General features: G+C 30.5%; 2 protein-coding genes across 3 annotated transcripts; one reads left to right on the forward strand and one right to left on the reverse strand.

Moving 5' to 3' along the window:
- Window positions 1–1,385: 1,385 nt before the first annotated feature.
- Window positions 1,386–4,964, reverse strand: LOC101513505 (probable magnesium transporter NIPA2). The gene is made up of 9 exons (XM_004502168.4): window positions 4,767–4,964; window positions 4,454–4,670; window positions 4,285–4,341; window positions 3,733–3,823; window positions 3,453–3,613; window positions 2,847–2,974; window positions 2,613–2,750; window positions 2,405–2,497; window positions 1,386–1,899 (listed from the first exon to the last, which is right to left on the reverse strand). Exons 2-9 carry the CDS (start codon window positions 4,578–4,580, stop codon window positions 1,717–1,719), a joined length of 978 nt encoding a protein of 325 aa, XP_004502225.1. The 5' UTR covers window positions 4,581–4,670; window positions 4,767–4,964; the 3' UTR covers window positions 1,386–1,716.
- Window positions 4,965–10,778: 5,814 nt separating this feature from the next.
- Window positions 10,779–17,186, forward strand: LOC101514479 (cysteine desulfurase 1, chloroplastic). 2 transcript variants are annotated; one of them, XM_073368167.1, is made up of 11 exons: window positions 10,779–10,944; window positions 11,436–11,754; window positions 12,429–12,562; window positions 12,722–12,881; window positions 13,228–13,414; window positions 13,916–14,061; window positions 14,136–14,208; window positions 14,379–14,442; window positions 14,908–15,007; window positions 16,038–16,196; window positions 16,571–17,186. In XM_073368167.1, exons 2-11 carry the CDS (start codon window positions 11,533–11,535, stop codon window positions 16,739–16,741), a joined length of 1,416 nt encoding a protein of 471 aa, XP_073224268.1. In that variant the 5' UTR covers window positions 10,779–10,944; window positions 11,436–11,532; the 3' UTR covers window positions 16,742–17,186. The 2 variants fall into 2 exon arrangements, with proteins under 2 accessions (XP_073224268.1, XP_004502227.1); XM_004502170.4 differs by having other exon boundaries at window positions 10,780–10,944; window positions 11,491–11,754.
- Window positions 17,187–17,379: the final 193 nt, after the last annotated feature.

Genomic DNA, 17,379 nt, shown 5'->3' on the forward strand with positions numbered 1-17,379 from the left:
ACGAAAAACAATCTTATTTTTTGATTTTTATGAGTCCAAATTGCAATTAATTAAACTATGTTAGCTCTTTGATGCATCACTCGACCACACAGAAAAAATATCATCATCTTGATTTTCATGCGCAATTGTATTAGTTTAATCAATCCAAAATACTATATTACACGAACTCAAATTAAAGACACTCAAAAAACAAATAACAAACCGATTCAATAGTGCTATACCCTACCACACATTATTGTGAATCATGTACAATAATTTTTCGACCAAATAAATTATCTTTTTGTAGACAAATATTCCTTTATTGACTTAGTTCTTCTCATCATCCATTAACAATTATAAATCAATGGTTGATGATTTGCAAATGAAATTTTACCAAAAAATAAGATTAGGTAATGAAGAAAAAATAGATTTCATATTCCAACATGTTTCTCATTATTGATATCGTGCTAAACACTTAACAGCAAATTTGTTTTAAATCATTTGTCAGCGCAATAAGAGAGTACATATCCAAATATATAATTCCCCAAAACAAAAACATCACCTTCCATCAATCTTGGAGAACCAAACAAACACTATAGTCTTTTACATGTTGTACGGTAAAAAAATCCTTTGAAGGCATAAATGTACATGGTAAAAATTAATTAAGTCCTAAAACTCTTGCTTTACCATCTTAGACTTAGGGCTGATCTGGTTAAAATCATGATTTTTAGGATGAAAAAGTATCTCATGTGGTCTTCGTCGAGCTAATACTTATAAATCTTTTGAAAGTATAACATCAATTGGTGATGTTCTTTGTGACTAAAAGCTTACATAATTATTTTTCTGTGATTGAGACGTTGAACTAATATGTATCGATTCGATCAAAAATAAAAAATAAAAGTGAATATTTGTGTTTCAAAGCTCAACTTATTTATAGTTTTTAAATCATTAACAATTAAGTCACGTTATTGTTCATAAGAATCTAAAGATTCTAAACTTCTATTTAAAGGTCGCAATGTTAAAGTATCATCAAATTTAAAGCAATTTTCATATATGTGGAGGTTTTCCTCTTCAATGTGGAGGTTTGATGCCAATTTTTCATTCATTTATTTTCTTTATGGCAAAATATATAATTATTCTATAGTCCTTAAATCATAGTCCAACTGACAAATGTCAATATTGTTAAATTATACATTATATCTTATGTTCGAAACCGGAACCTCGCAATTATGTGTGAATTTCTAGTAGTATTTATTATTTTATCTACAAGACAAAAAATATATATATAATAGGTCTATAATACCACTTTTCATTTACAAGTTATTTTTGTCAAAAGAACATCTCATATCTCAGATATTTATAGTAAATGATATAAAAAAAAATTATTAGTAGTTGATAACACTGCATAGGGGAAAAAAATGGTGTTCCAACCACAATAAATAGATTTTGAGGACTTTAGGCAATTCACATCTTCCACTTGTTCAAAAATACTAAGAGAAAGAGCAGAAAATGAGAAGAGAAAGACTTCTGATCTAATAAAAGAATCTAACATCGTATCCCCTAAGGTCATAACATGTACTTGCTTTGATCTTTCCACATTTACATATTTTAGTTGTTTCTTTCTATTTTTTAAATGTGTAATTACAAGCTGCTTGTTAGAACCAAACAGTAGCAAGCTTAGTGTGTTTAGCTTCTTGGGAGGGAACATAGTTGAAAGAGAAATGCTGCTCACAAGCTTCAAATATGAGAGCTAACTGATGAGTTAGTATGGTTAGGAAGTTGTGGAGTTAAAGAAAGAGACACTTCTGTAGGTTTATTTCCCATATCCTTAGTTTTGTGAAGGAGAAAAGTCCCTGATAAAATTGTCACAAACCCACATACCTCTGTAGCAATCTGAGATGCATTTTGTGTGTCCCATTCCTGCACCAATAATAAACCATCAACAAAGTTCTTGTTTTATAATAATTAATAACTATTTTCTAGGTTTTAAAAAAAGGTCTGCGACTGCGAGGATTTAGGCCATGTTACATGTATTGGAAGTGATTTTATCTAGGTTTAAAAAAAGGGTCTACGTCTGCAAGGGCCACGACATAAAGCTTCTTATGTCCTTACAACGATGATGCAACCATGATTTAGGCCGCATTGTATGTATTTGCATTGCACTTGCAGTGATTTTATCTAGGTTCTAGAAAAAGGTATGCAACTGCAAGGGCCACGGCATCAGTTTTTATGTCTTCACAACGACAATGCAATCATGATTTAGGCTGCATTATATGTATTTGGTTGTGATTCTCTGCATTGTCAAGGATTGCAATGCGACCTTTACTGCGATTTAAAACATTTGCTATGATCCATTGCAAATTGCCAATAATGCAGAAAAGCCTATGGTGGAATACTCCCTCTGCCATTGAAGGTAAAAAGTTACCTTAAACATGATTGTGCTGGCGATGATTGTGAATGAGGTAAACATGACGTAGTACACTGGTGATATGACAGCAGTGTTGAAGGTGTCCAAAGCCTGCAAACATAGTTTTCCAAATTAAATAAGAAACATCACAAAAGAATAAAGTGTTCAACGTTCCACACTCCACAATGCATGCATTATTAATTTGAGACAGAAAACCAAAGCTTACCTTGTTCAAGTAATTGATTTGCAAAAGGCAACATCCAAGCACAACAATTGTAAAGAACCAAGTCTCAAAGTATTTAAATTGATTCATTCCTTCAAATGTAAGCTTCAAAGCTATTCCAAGTGCTTTGACACTCATAACCTACGTATGTGAAACTAGGATCAGCATTGAGTTTGTAGAGGGAAAATTAACTCATGATACAATTGAGCATTGAAAAATTAAAAACATATTCAGTACCGTAATTGAGCCTGTGAGAGAACATATTCCAACATAAATAATCATATGGCTATGTCCATATTTTTTTGCAAAACAGAAAATAAGGACTAAAACCAATGCCACCACCCCACAAGAGTATACAAGAAAACCTGTTCATTCATGGGAGAAAAAAAGATAAGAATCTTTAGGCTTTCAAATTTAGTAGCCAGAAATGAATTCTATTTGAACCAAAAGACCACAATGCATTCCACTTAGGATCTGTTCAGAAAAAACAGCATATGGCTAATAAGCTAGCTGATAGCAAATAGTGGATAAGATAGTAGATTGAATTTGAATTATTTGGTAAAATTAGCAATTAAACTAAATGATATATATAAAATGACATAATAATATATTTTATTATTTTTAATTAATATGTAAAGATATGATACATTATAAGTTGAAATACTACTTGAAGTAGCATTCCAAAAAATGTGATAAGTTCGTGAAAGAAAACCATTACCAAACAGCTCTATTTTGATCAAACGAACTTATATACTATAAGTTATCTGCTACAAGCTAGCGGTTGAGCCTTGCCAAACTGAGTTTTAACCTCAAGGCTCGAGCAATTAAGGCTTCAAAGAGTACCTGGTTCTGTAGCAAGTTGCCATACTTCCTTGACAGAATGAATGTCTTTCTCATGTGGTGCATGCAGAACAATAGTTGTAGACCCTACCATACACAGAACACATCCAAGAACTCCAAAGATGTGCAATCTCTCATTCAAGATGAAGTGAGCTAGCACTGCACTGCATCAATGATATGAGGTTGCAATTGTTCCTTTACATTAAATGAATGCATCTAATTGCATTGATTAAATATCAGAGAAATGAATATGTTATGAAGAATGCTAACTGATGTTGCTTACCTAAAAATGATGCTTAAAGCTCCCAAAGGAGTTACTAGGATGGCAGGTGCAAATGCATAAGCTGCAAAATTTGCTATTTCCCCAATGATCACTGCAAAATAAAGACTTTTGCATATAATTCCACATAATCTATTCAAAATCACCAATGTCTTGATAGTCTTCTCAAGATACAAATACAAAGTTCTATAAGCTGAACATGGGAATTCCACACATTGAAAAAGCCTAGAGAGATATAGGCATAGCTACATATATAGCACAAGATTAACTGTTATTTAATGGTAAATCACATCCAACATGGAAAGCAACAAATTTGGTGGAGATGAAGTGGCGACGAACACCCGACATGAAACTCACAGGTTGACAATGATGATACTTTGAAAAACTAAAAGTAATTGACAGTGATGATACTTTGAAAAACTAAAAGTAATTGGAATTGTACCTAACAACATGTGTCGATGTCGTGTTTGACAACAGACATGTCTTTGATCAGATGTATCGGTGTTACATTGATTAAATTAATAATTGAATGGCATAAGATAGAAAATCACTCACTTGAACTCATTCCAACCCACCACTGTGGTTCATACAAATATGAATGCCCACCTGTAGCTGATCAAATTAAAGCAAAACACAACAGTACAAATGTTATGAAACAAGACAAGTTTAAACTTTTGAAATGATGAAAAAATAAATATATTAAAGAAAAGAAGAATGAATGAACCTGCTCTATTCCCATTATTAGCAGCTTTTTTAAGACCCATTTTTTTAATTATAAAGCTAGAACCAATGAAAATGCTGGAAGAAATAGCCAAGACAAGCCCAATAATATTGTCGGAGGATATCCACATGCTATTGAGTGTGTCACCACAATATAAAATATTCTTCAACTAAACGAATCAATCTTTGCAGGGCCAAGATGTCAAATCCAATGCCTTGACCTTAATCATGCACAACATGAAGACAAAAATAATCATTATAAATAAAGGGAAAGTAACAAAATTAAAACTTTATATAAATGTAATAATATACTATACGTTAATCCTTGGCACCCTGCAAACAAGTATTGTAGCTAAAACCCCTCCATCATGTTCATAGGATCACAAAACAACATATGAAAATTTAGGTTGTGATGTTGGGGGCGTTCTCTCCAAAGAGAGAGAGAGTAGTGTGAGAGAGAGAGAGACGCAAAAAAGCAACGGGAAAATCGTTACTTGTGCGTCCTAAAAAGAAAAGGCATATAGAAATCACTCTATTTATTAATTGTGAAAATTAAACTTTAAAAAATGTCCACCTCATCACACGTTTTCTATTTGTCAACATGTGAGTTGTTCGATACTTGGATTCTTATTTTATATTCTTCACTTTTCAAGTTATGCTATGCATTTCTTTTTTTTCAACAGTTCTGCTCTGCATTTTCTTCATTACAAAACTACAATATACATTTTCGCCACAACAAAAAAAAACTATAGTATTAAATCACGTAATACGCTAGTCCAATCTATTACTACCACTTTAACGCTTCTGTTGACTAAATCATGTAAATTAATTAAATTTATTATAGTATTAAATTTGTTCATGATTTAAATTGAAAAAAATTAAAACAATCTTATAAAAAGGAGCTCATAAGCGTATATTTAAAAATGAATCTAGTAATACGATGCAGCCGAATGTATAATTGTCATCCTAGTTTATAAATTTAACATAAACTATGTCCCTTTCTAAAATAAAAAGGTATGTCGATATTTTTACAAAAAACAATCATGTTGATACTTATAAACTTTTTTTAATAAATTTTTAAGTTCATTTATCATTATTTTTTGCTAAATGACAAAATAGAGAAAGAAAAGAAAAGAAAAAGTTAATGCTAAGAAAAAGCAACGACAACGAGTCTAGAGACCAATGAGAGAAATTCACAATTTTTAAAATTATCACTTTTCACGTATTAAGAAAAGTTTGTATATGAATTTTGTTGAATTATTCCTTTATATATGGATATGTTTAATTTTGATATTTGTGTTTCAAGACACTGTACAATGCTGATTAATAGTATAAATAAATAGATTTAGTAATTTAAAATGAAATTTGTATTTAGAGACTAGTTTTTTTTTTCTTTTGGTTTATAAATAAGTATAGCAGTAATATATAGTTTTCTGTTCTTTACTCATTTTTTAAATGTAATTCTGTTATTTACTTTTGGAACTAGGTATCCAACCATTCTTGTTTTTCTGGATTTAGACAAACATAATTATATTAAATGTCTTTATTTCTAGGAAAAATAATAGACGGGTGAAAATAGGTTATCTCTAGCTAAATTTTGCAAAACTTGAATTTGAGAAGTCAAAAAAATTCAATCATATTAAGGTAGTAAATGGAAAAGGAGAAACTATGAAGGTAGGAAAAATAAAACTCAATCATGGGGGAGAGAATTTAATAAGGAAAAAGAAAACTTTAGTCTGAAGTTTATGTCAACATTAATTCCCCTTAATGGAGCATAAATATCAAGAAGACAGTTTCATTCTTTTTTTTAAATAAAAAAAATCTAGCGTGGAAACTTGAAACTAATGCACACTAAATATGAAAGAGAAAAATGTAGCGTTCATTCTGTTTTTATTTTTGTTATTGGTTCTGATCAATCACCGTTAACATTCTCCAAAACTTAAGCAATCATTGTTAAAAACAATTAATTAACATTGGATTGCAATGGTGTGCTAGTAATATTGATCATTCTTCTACAAGAAAGCAATTTTAATTTTTTATACTAAGGTCAGATATATTGTGAGAGAAAAGGACGAATGAAGTGAGAATCAAAGTTTTAAAGGAAGGACTCACTTTGGTTCTCAATTGATTTTGTCAATTTCAGCAAAGCATTATCTAAATTCTTAACTATTATTGTGTGAGATTCCCTGATCCACTTAAACCCATCTAAGAACATTCATAGATGACAACAAAATCCGTATTTATGGGTATTTATCTGAACTCATTTTGATTTGAACTGATAAAATTTATTTTAATTGGATACGGATTTCTCTTTAAATTAAGACTCGGGACACGGATTTAAGTATGATATTCAGTGCTAGTGTCCTATTAATAATTAGGTATGGCAACGGGGCGGGTCGGGGGCGGATTTTGCCTCCTCCCCCCCCGCACCCGACTAATCGGGGAAAACCCGCACCCGCACCCGTTTCATAGCGGGTGTGAAAATTAAACCCCCATCCCCGCCCACAACGGGTTTCGAGTTTCTCCGCTCACGCCCGCACCCATTTATATATATAAAATTATAAATTTAAAAAATCATATATATTATAATTAATATAATAAAATAATTATTATCAGATAATAATAAAATAAAAAATTATTTTATATAGAGATAAGATTATAATTTTTAATATTTAAAAAAATATTAAATATATTTGATATGTATATGTATAGAAAATTCAAAATTTACTCTAATAATACTTGCGGGGCGGGTTTGGGTGCGGGTGCGGGTGCGAGGTGGATATCATCACACCCGCACCCGAAATTTAATTTCGGAGAAAATATACACCCGCACCCAATCAAAGGGGGTTTTCCCCGTCCAAATCAAACGGGTTTGGGTGGGTATCCGCGGGTGCGGATTTTTTTGCCATCCCTGTTAATAATATTATTATGATTTTTAGATTTTATATACATATATCAATATATTTATTATTATTTTAAATATTAAATATTATAATTTTTTCTATCAAAAATGTTATTTTATTTTTATTATTATATAATAATTATTATTATTTTATTATATTAATTATAATAAATATGATTTATAAATTTGTTATTTTATATATATGAATAAGTGCAGAACGGAAATACCTGAATTCCGTTGTAGACGGAGTAAAGACATAAAATCAATAAATAAATAAAACGAGATATTTTCTCTGACTAATCGACTGCAAAGGAAGAGACAAAATCCACTTGCGAAAAACTTAAATAAATAAACAAAATGAAATTATATATCCCTCGTCTTCATATATAGTCATGACATGTATTAAATGTAATTCATGTCCTTAACAGGACTTGCTCCCATTAATATCAAAATCCATATGCCTCATCATAATTGTCAATACTTTTCTCTTAAAGTACACAACATCCCTTGCATGACATTGTATTTTAATGTTATCTCCCTTAATTATTAATTATAAACATTATTTAAGGAAAAAGCGTGTTGTTAAAAATAAACATCTCATGGATTATATGAAACACATTTTATTCTTTAATAACAAACTGATATACATATGCATATGTATCATGGGAGCAGGGTACACGACATGTATTTTTGTATTTTTTTTATTTTTTATAAATAATAACGATATATTACTAAATTAAGAAAGATAAATTACTAAAATATCTTCCGACATTGCAGCGAAGCGCCGCGACGTCCGTCGCTTGTTATTGATCCGTACTATATTTATTGTATTTGTTAGATTATAATTATTTTTCTCTTCTATCTATAAATACAGTAAAAACAATTTGTCAACAGTAATCTTATTTTTACCTTAATGTTATGACAATATTCAATTGTTCTTAAATTACAACACAAATTGCTAATCATATTAGAAATTATACAAATATAATATAATTGATACAAACTCTCTCTATATATAGATAAACTACCTAATATCAAATGATAAATTAACTAATCTAGAACATACACACTCTAACACTCTAGTTAGCAACTCAACTACTATCTATTAACAAACTTTTATATGTTAACCGTTGATATATGATATAGTGTATTACTATTTGTAAATTGTTTTAATTAATCTGTGTATTTTTTTAGGAGTGACACGATGTTTAAACATAAGAAAATTGATGTATTTTTTAAAAAGAAAGTTTTCGACATAGATGAAAATCGTAAATTGGATATATTTTATTTGATTGAATTGTGTGAAGTTCTAATAACTTGTGTGAATTGTGTGACGTGTGAAAATTATGTGACTCGTGATAATTGAAATTCCAACTTTTTTAATTTGTCTTATGAATTGTGTGAAACTCTATAAAAAGTTATATAATTTTTATGAATTTCAATTATAATATTTTAATTAATATTTGTCGCTCCCCGAATCTCCTCAAATTTTTGTGCAAGATCTACCATAAAAGAATGTGATTACAGTCATAATCAAATGTGCAATTGTATAAAAAAGATGAATTGTTCAATGATTGTTAGATCACATACATTGAGAGATATTTTCTATAATATTAAAATTTTTAAGAAAATTATAAAACAATTTTAAAATACAAAGATATCTATTTTGAGCACACTTACAATTTTTAAGATATTAAAGTGTCTTTACATATATTTCCATGAGAATCAAAGGGAAAATAAAAAATTTATCATGAGTTGTATTTAAGAAATCTTTGTCAGATATTATTACTACATGAATGATATTTTGTCATATAATTTTGACAATAAAAATCGACAATAATTTGAATGGTTACTTAATGAATAAAACAGTGTGTCACAAATAGAGATGAAAATATGCTAGAATTTGAAAGGTATAAGTTTAGCATACGATTAAATTTTTAGGTTTTAGTCTGACATACAGTCTATTATAGATTTTTTTTAAAATATGATCTAATTTAAAATTTTATTTCATATTGAAACATTTAAAATAGTATATTTTATATATATTTTTAAATAGACTAAACTATGTCTTTATATATAAGGAAAACTAATAAAATTATAAGTATAATTAATAAATAATAGTTAAAAATATAAATGTTAATAGATGATAATATATATATATATATATATATATATATATATAAATTAATAGACTTTAAAAAAAAAACATAAACCTATTAAATAGGTCAAACCATAACTAAGCTAGGCCATGAGCCCTGATAAAAGATTTGACATATTCTCACCCTTAGTCACAACTCATTAATCATCACTCAAATATAAAAGATGAATATTCGTCCAACCTTCAAATTTTTTTGTTTTTTTTTTACTTTAATTATAACTTTTGATAATCTAAAATATATTACCGGATTATTTTTTGGTAGTATATTTAGGAGTATGAAAGCAAAATTAAAAAAGCAAATCACCATTCACCAACTTAAAATTTCAATATATGTCATGGGCCTTAAAATTCCAACCCAAACTTTTTTAGGACTTTTTAGCCAGACACGAGGCAGTCCATTTAAAATATGGGCTAGCCTGTATGACCATACATAGATGTATAAACCAAAGGGTTTGTTTGATGATAAAAATAAAAGAGATAAGATAAAATAAATTATCATATTTTACATCGATTTAGTGTTAGATAAACAAATACAATATGATAAATTAATCATAAATCTTATCTATTTTGTCATTTAGTTTAAAAAAATGTATTTTAGATACGATTGTGTTAAAAACCAACATAGGCAAATAATCAAAATATAATTTAAAAAGTAAAAAAATTTAAAAACAAATATTAAAATTTAATTAATATACATATATGTATATATATAAATATTATTATATAATTTTATAAAAAAAATGTATGTTTTTTATTAAATAATTTTATTATTTTAATATTCTAAAAAATTAATAATCATTTTGAAAATATTAATATTATTTAAAATTATGAGAAATAATTTATGGCTAATTTTTGGTACATAATCATCCATCTTTATTGTTTTTTTCTTTCTATTGTATCTAAAGAAATTATTTTCAAACATATTTAATAAAAAATGATCTTCTCATTTTTTATATTTGTTCGATTTAAATTATATATTAACTTTAATTTAATGTAGACTTTGAACGTCTTTAATTTACTATAAAAGTATGTAAGATATTTTAATTTTTATATATTTATATATATTTTATTATTTTATGTTATTAGTCAGTTTATTCATTTTTCTGTTTTAGTGATTTTGATTTATATTGTTATATAATTTCTATCATTTTAAACGAGAATGAACATCTGGTTCTAGTAAATAAAAAATAAAAAATCATAAAATAAATAAATAAAAAAACAATAACAATGCAAAGAGAGTATATTGTCCAACAAGCTAATCTTGAAAAATATCGTAAGATGATATTTTCGCATCGCAGTAACACAAGTCCTCTTTTCACAAACACATACTTCATTTTACATCTCTCACTCCACCTCTACTGCTTGCCTCCTCCATTCCCTCACTGTTTCTCATTTTCATTTTTGTTTTATTTCGTTTTGCTGACCAAATTTTCAGGTATTTTTCACTATGGAACCATTGTTTCTCTTTTAAATGTTGCATGTTGAGTCATAATTGAACACTAATTCTTTTAACTCGGTTATCAATTGGATTTTATGCTTCTCTCTCAACTGCTTTTTTGGTTTATTCAATGATGATTATCTAAATTTTGTTGGAAATTAAAATAAAAGGGAGCATGTGCAAGTGTACTCGAACAAAGTTTTAGAAACATAATATAATTGCTGTTTGAAATTTTCTTCAGTATTTATAGGTTTAGGGTTGAATATCTTTTGGTGTAGATTTATAGGGTAAAAATAGAAAATGTTGATCGCCTCGGTTTGTTTGCTGTTTTTCAATTGATTTTTCTTCTCTGTTTTTTATTGCTCTTTGTTTGTTTATTTTTTCCTCCTGTTTTTATTGTTCTTTGCTCGTTTATTTTTTCCAATTTTTCGGCAGTCCCAATGAACTTGGTCTGTTGATTTTCCTTATTTGCTTGTTGGCTCTTTTAGAATGATTTTTCGTTTTGCTGTTTGATGAACTCCCTCTGTCGGTTGATTTTTCAAGATATAAGTGAGGTATTGGAATTCTCCTGTTGGGTGGTTAACAATGGAAGTTTTGCTGCCAAAACTTCCATCTTTCAAATTTCCAAGCCCCAGTTATTGCTTTTCAATCACTACTAGGACCTCATCATCTGTCAGAGTCGGGTTTCGCCGATTATCTTCTCTCCCTGTTTGTGCAACAACTGTCAATGAAGCAGTAGCTGAACCAACTCTTGGCTCCTCTTCTTTGGGTCACTCTACCAGACCTCATTTCCCTATACTTCACCAGGTGCTTTTTTCTTATCCACAATTTTATTTTCTTAAATTATGTTTGGAAATGTTAAGATAGCCTATCAATTACTGACATAGACACGACACTAGCAAGTCAACACTGATAATAATTTGAGAAAATAGAAGTAATTGAATTAACTACATATGTTGGTGTCTGACACCGCCATGTGTTGGACACCAACACGCCTTCAATTTGAAGTGTTGGTGTTACATAGTAGATAGTCCATGTTTAAATTTTCAATGTGATTGTCATGTTACAACATACACACAGTAGTTTGATGATAGTACCATTGGGAATGGGGACCTTCCAGCATATAACTTCAATAACTTACATATTTTATCTTCTGAGACTTCCGCTGCATATGCATATGACTGGATCATTTTTATGTGTCAAATCAAAACAAGCCAAAAGCTCAAGAAAAAAAACTATTATGTAGTGCAATTTATAACCAAGCCTTGGTTCGAGCGCCTCATTTCTAGTTAATCTATCTATGATTCTGTTGCTGAAATTCGACTTTCTTTCTTAATGATATGTTTTTATACGTTCCTCGAATTTTCTATATGCGTCTACTGCTTAAGATGTCTATCTAATGTGTTTCTTTGTGGATTAGAGGTGCTTGCTTGGTGTATTGTTTTGGTGTATATTATAAAGTTATGATACTTAATCCACAGGAAGTAAATGGCTCAAAACTTGTTTACATAGACAATGCAGCAACATCTCAGAAGCCTACAGCTGTTGTGAAGGCTTTGCAAAACTATTATGAAGGTTATAATGCAAACGTGCATCGGGGCATGCATTTCTTGAGGTACTTATTGTTGTAACATTTGGAATTACATATGTAAGACAATTTCATGTAATTTCCTTCCCCCATCTGCTTTTAATGGGTGATGAAATTTATAAATTTCTATCTATGATTGCTTAAAAAGGCACATGGTTCCTTATGCCAAATTATATATGGATGTAGTGCAAAGGCCACAGACGAGTATGAATCAGCTAGAAGGAAGGTTGCAACTTTTATAAATGCTTCCGACTCTCGAGAAATTGTATTCACAAGAAATGCTACTGAAGCTATCAACCTAGTAGCTTATTCTTGGGGTTTGTCAAATTTAAAACCAGGAGATGAGGTATTTTCATCTAGATTACTTCTTAACAAAATCCAACTTGGTGCATGTTTGGATTAGTGTATTATGGAGAAATGATCACTTTGTTATGGCGGCCTTCTGAGAGAGCTTTTCAAAGAGAATGTAATTATTTCCCCAAAATAATCCCAACCATTATTTTGTGCATATTTTTAAGATTTGGAGAGTGTTTTAAGGCTTCATTGACCTATCAAATGTGATTTTGAAATAGGAGTTTTAAAGTAGACATTGGGGTCCTTTTTATTCCTTCACATTTAGCTTAACTATTTTTTTGTTGCACTGTCATTATTTCCCAATTATGCTTATGTAAAATCTTTTTATATTATTGCAGATCATACTTACAGTTGCGGAACATCACAGTGCAATTGTTCCATGGCAATTAGTAGCTCAAAAAGTTGGCGCTGTTTTGAAATTTGTGAATTTAAACCAAGACGAAGTTCCAGATATAGACAAATTGAAGGAAATGCTTTCAGGGAAGACCAAAATAGTTGTTGTTCATCACGTTTCAAACGTGCTTGGTATGTTTCTTGCCAGGATTCTACACTATGTTTAATAATATTTTAATTTATGCTGTCAAAGATTATCTGCCTCCTGGGTTAATTTTTAGATTTTGACATTAATGATCTTCTGGTTCATTAGCAACTTTTGCTTGGTACAAATAGAGAAATTTTCAAAATAAATTTGTATACTTGTAGTTACTTGATAGAAATATCCTTACATTCATAAAGAGATTTTCCGACACTCATCTAGAAGGTATTTTACATGCATTGTAATTTTACCAAGCTTAAAGACTTCCTCTAGTGCGGAGCCAATAAATAGTGCCTACGCATGTTACTGAGACCCACAACCATAAAAACATTTAAACTTAGTGCATATTTCAAATATGAACCCTCACAAGCCCCCCACGAATGTTTCCATGCTTTTTCAATCTGTAACCTCTTATATTCCAGCGATACTACTTTTATTCTATTTATTTAACTGAAATTAATGAGTTACCTTGTGTTTGAACTTTTCTGTAGCTTCGGCTCTTCCTATTAGAGATATTGCCCAGTGGGCACATGGTGTTGGAGCAAAAGTTCTTGTAGATGCCTGCCAGAGTGTTCCACACATGACGGTTGATGTTCAGAACCTTGATGTTGATTTTCTTGTTGCTTCTTCTCACAAGGTAGAGTTGTTTATGTATTTTTGAATTGTAATTCTTCCAGACCAGTGTAACAAGTTATTGAACACGTCTTACAGATGTGTGGGCCTACAGGCATTGGATTCTTATATGGTAAAATTGACCTCTTGTCTTCTATGCCTCCATTTTTAGGTAAGTTATGATACACGGTGCTTTACTTACATTTTCCCATCAACACATGAACCAACTAATTAAAATGCAGTGGTATAAAATAAAAGTTCATTTTGTTTAGGCACAATGTTAATAAGATTGTCTTTTGAAGCTAATATATTTCAGACAACCTCTTCTTTTGCTCGTTTTAGGTGGTGGTGAAATGATTTCTGATGTATATTTTGATCATTCAACTTATGCCGAACCTCCATCCAGGTTTGTGAACTTGTTTTTCCTTTGACTCAAGCTTACCTTATCTTAAAAATATCACCTACGTTGGCTTGGGGAGTGGAGGTCACAAGTTTGATTTCCAGTGTAGGAAAGAAAGCTGAAGAGCATCAATGGTTTTAATTATTTGAATTAGTGCATGCATAATTTATCGGTTTCTTCTTTCACTTTCCCAGGCTCCTAATGGTAGCAATTGATGTTTTGAAATCCATAGAATTCTTTAACAAAAAATGATTTGGCCTTTAAATGATTGTTATCAATAGCACTCGAGAAAAAGGAAGAGTTTCCATTACTTATCTTGGGACTGATACTCTGGTGGTTTGCTCCTTTCCTAAATTTGAATATAATCATTCATAACGCTTAATCATTTCATAGTACCAATTTTCGCTACTACTATCGCGTTTACTGTCAGTTACTTGTATCTTATTATATGAGGCTTTTTTACCATCCTAGATTCGAGGCTGGAACACCAGCTATTGGTGAAGCAATTGGATTAGGAGCTGCAATTGATTACTTATCTGGGATTGGAATGCAAGCCATACACGAGTATGAGGTAAGTTGAGCTTCAGTCTTATGAACTATAAGTCTATAAAGAACACTTACTGTAATTCACAGGAAAAGTGATACATGAATTTTTTAAATTTAATTTTGATAAAAAAAAACTCTTTTGCCTTACTATCCATTCTTATGGTGACATCTCAGTTAACAAGTTTGTGACAACGTGATACAGTGTATATATATGTACATATGTATGTATTTTAACATGTTTGTGATACACAACACCTCATTATGATTTACTTGCTTTCTCCTCCAATGCCATACCTTCTGTAGATGCTGTAGTGCTTTCTCCTTCACGTGCATCGTCTTTTGAATATTTGGGATTCCAGATTGGGTAACCATCTAATGGCAATAAAACCCTGCACTTGTTGCAGTGGTTGCATATTTATGCAGTTCAGTCACTTCTGGAACATTCGAGAGAGCTAACTAAACATCTCATGGTCTATTCTTGTATTTAGGTTTCACAGATAGCAAAGGGTAAAAATGTAGGATTCACTTATAATCACTAGGAAGCTGTAAAAAGCAAATATTCTACAAAATACAGCAATACACGAAACATATAAACATTCTAATCAAATTTTTAGCACTAAAATCAACTGTAAATACTTTTATAGCTTAAGTGTACATCATAGTAGTATGCGGTGTTTAATTACCAAAATAACTTGTAGATAAACTTGATACACGCCACTGATCAAGTTCAATGCACCAACAATGTTTAACTTGATCAGCACTTGATCAACACTGGATTTCATCTGTTTTACTTCTTCAAGTCCATCTTTTTTTTATCATCATGATTTGATGCCTCAGCCTCATTAGTGTCATATTCAAAGCAATGCTATCCTAGTCTCCGTCTCCTTCAATCTCATCAATACAAGTGAAATCACAAGCTATATTACTGATCTTCAATCAATCATTTGTCATAAATACACTGTAATTTTCATTTGCCCATCAACAAAATCAGTTTTCATAATTTTCATTGGTGAGATAAATTATATTTATATTCTATTAACAGTGTGATACTACAGGTGGAACTGGGTACATACCTGTACGAAAGGCTCCTTTCAGTCCCAAATATTCGCATCTATGGGCCAGCACCTTCAAAAGAAGTCAAACGAGCTGCTCTTTGTTCTTTCAATGTTGAGAATTTGCACCCTACTGATCTTGCAACGTTTCTGGACCAACAGGTAAGAAGATGCAACATTATCTCCAGTTAAATGCGTTTTCCTGGTCTTAACACATTTTATGGTGAGTTTGGGTAAAAATATAGTTAAGTACTTATCCAAAAAGTTATTCTAGGTAGATTGATTAAGTGCTTATTCGTAAGATTTTATATTGAAAACAATGTATGCACATGTAAGTTATTTTTTGTAAGTGTATCTAATCATTAATATAAGTGTGTATGTCATTAAACAAGGTGAACTAAGCTTTTTCAAATATCTCCTTAGTCTGTATAATCAATTACTGAAATGCCCAAAATTTCAGTAGTAATTGGGATAGCTATTGAACATGTTTGGAAAATTTCCTTCTCGAATTGCAATTAATTATGTATCTTTTTCAGCATGGAGTGGCTATCAGATCAGGTCACCATTGTGCCCAACCTCTCCATCGCTATTTAGGAGTCAGCGCAAGTGCACGTGCTAGCCTCTATTTCTACAACACAAAGGAGGATGTGGACAACTTTATCCATGCCCTCCACGACACTGTCAGCTTCTTCAATTCATTCAAATAGTTAGAATGTATCTATATGTAAATTAAATTTTGTTCATACATCGGTTAGGATTGGTTCAATTTGAAGGGATAACAAGCTGTGTTAATTCCTATTGCTGATCTCATAGATAGACATGCACAAATTATAGTAACCCTTAATTGTGGAACAACTTGTCTACCGCCTGAGATTTTATGTATTAAAAATTGTTACAAGTTAGAGTTTTTTCTTCTCTTATTGTATGTATCCACCTTCACTTTGGATAAGACTAGAGTGATGTATAATTTGCTACAACAGCGCTTTGGTACTTTCTAGTTCAGTAGTAGTTCACAGATATATGCTAATACTTGATGTGTATTAATATATCAAAGTCATGTAAGTACAATTTATGGTTATATTGGATAGTCAAAGCTATAATATGGACCACCATCTTGGGCGGTCTATGGTGTACTATAATTTTTAGCCATTAGATTAATTTGTACTCATAATATTATGGTGTACTTTTCCACACTGGATTATTCTGTCAATCAATGAGTAAACCGTAATTATCCATGACTGGTATTAGATTTCTACATGTGTAGTACCTTTGAATGGGGGACACCATGTGGTGACCGGTGAAATCATATCAAAATCAAATTTTCATAAATAAAAGTGTATTTGAG

This window comes from Cicer arietinum, chromosome 5 (assembly GCF_000331145.2).
Source record: "Cicer arietinum cultivar CDC Frontier isolate Library 1 chromosome 5, Cicar.CDCFrontier_v2.0, whole genome shotgun sequence".
Lineage (NCBI taxonomy): Eukaryota > Viridiplantae > Streptophyta > Magnoliopsida > Fabales > Fabaceae > Cicer > Cicer arietinum.

What these genes read in the sequence shown, in the direction of transcription:
- LOC101513505 (XM_004502168.4), bottom strand. Translation starts at nt 4,580, where the DNA reads ATGTGGATATCCTCCGACAATATTATTGGGCTTGTCTTGGCTATTTCT. An exon ending in CTCTCACAGGCTCAATTACG is followed by an intron (nt 2,751 to 2,846) that starts GTACTGAATATG and finishes TCACATACGTAG; the next exon opens with GTTATGAGTGTCAAAGCACT. An exon ending in CCAGCACAATCATGTTTAAG is followed by an intron (nt 1,900 to 2,404) that starts GTAACTTTTTAC and finishes TTATTGGTGCAG; the next exon opens with GAATGGGACACACAAAATGC.
- LOC101514479 (XM_073368167.1), top strand. Translation starts at nt 11,533, where the DNA reads ATGGAAGTTTTGCTGCCAAAACTTCCATCTTTCAAATTTCCAAGCCCC. An exon ending in CGGGGCATGCATTTCTTGAG is followed by an intron (nt 12,563 to 12,721) that starts GTACTTATTGTT and finishes ATATGGATGTAG; the next exon opens with TGCAAAGGCCACAGACGAGT. An exon ending in TTGTTGCTTCTTCTCACAAG is followed by an intron (nt 14,062 to 14,135) that starts GTAGAGTTGTTT and finishes CACGTCTTACAG; the next exon opens with ATGTGTGGGCCTACAGGCAT.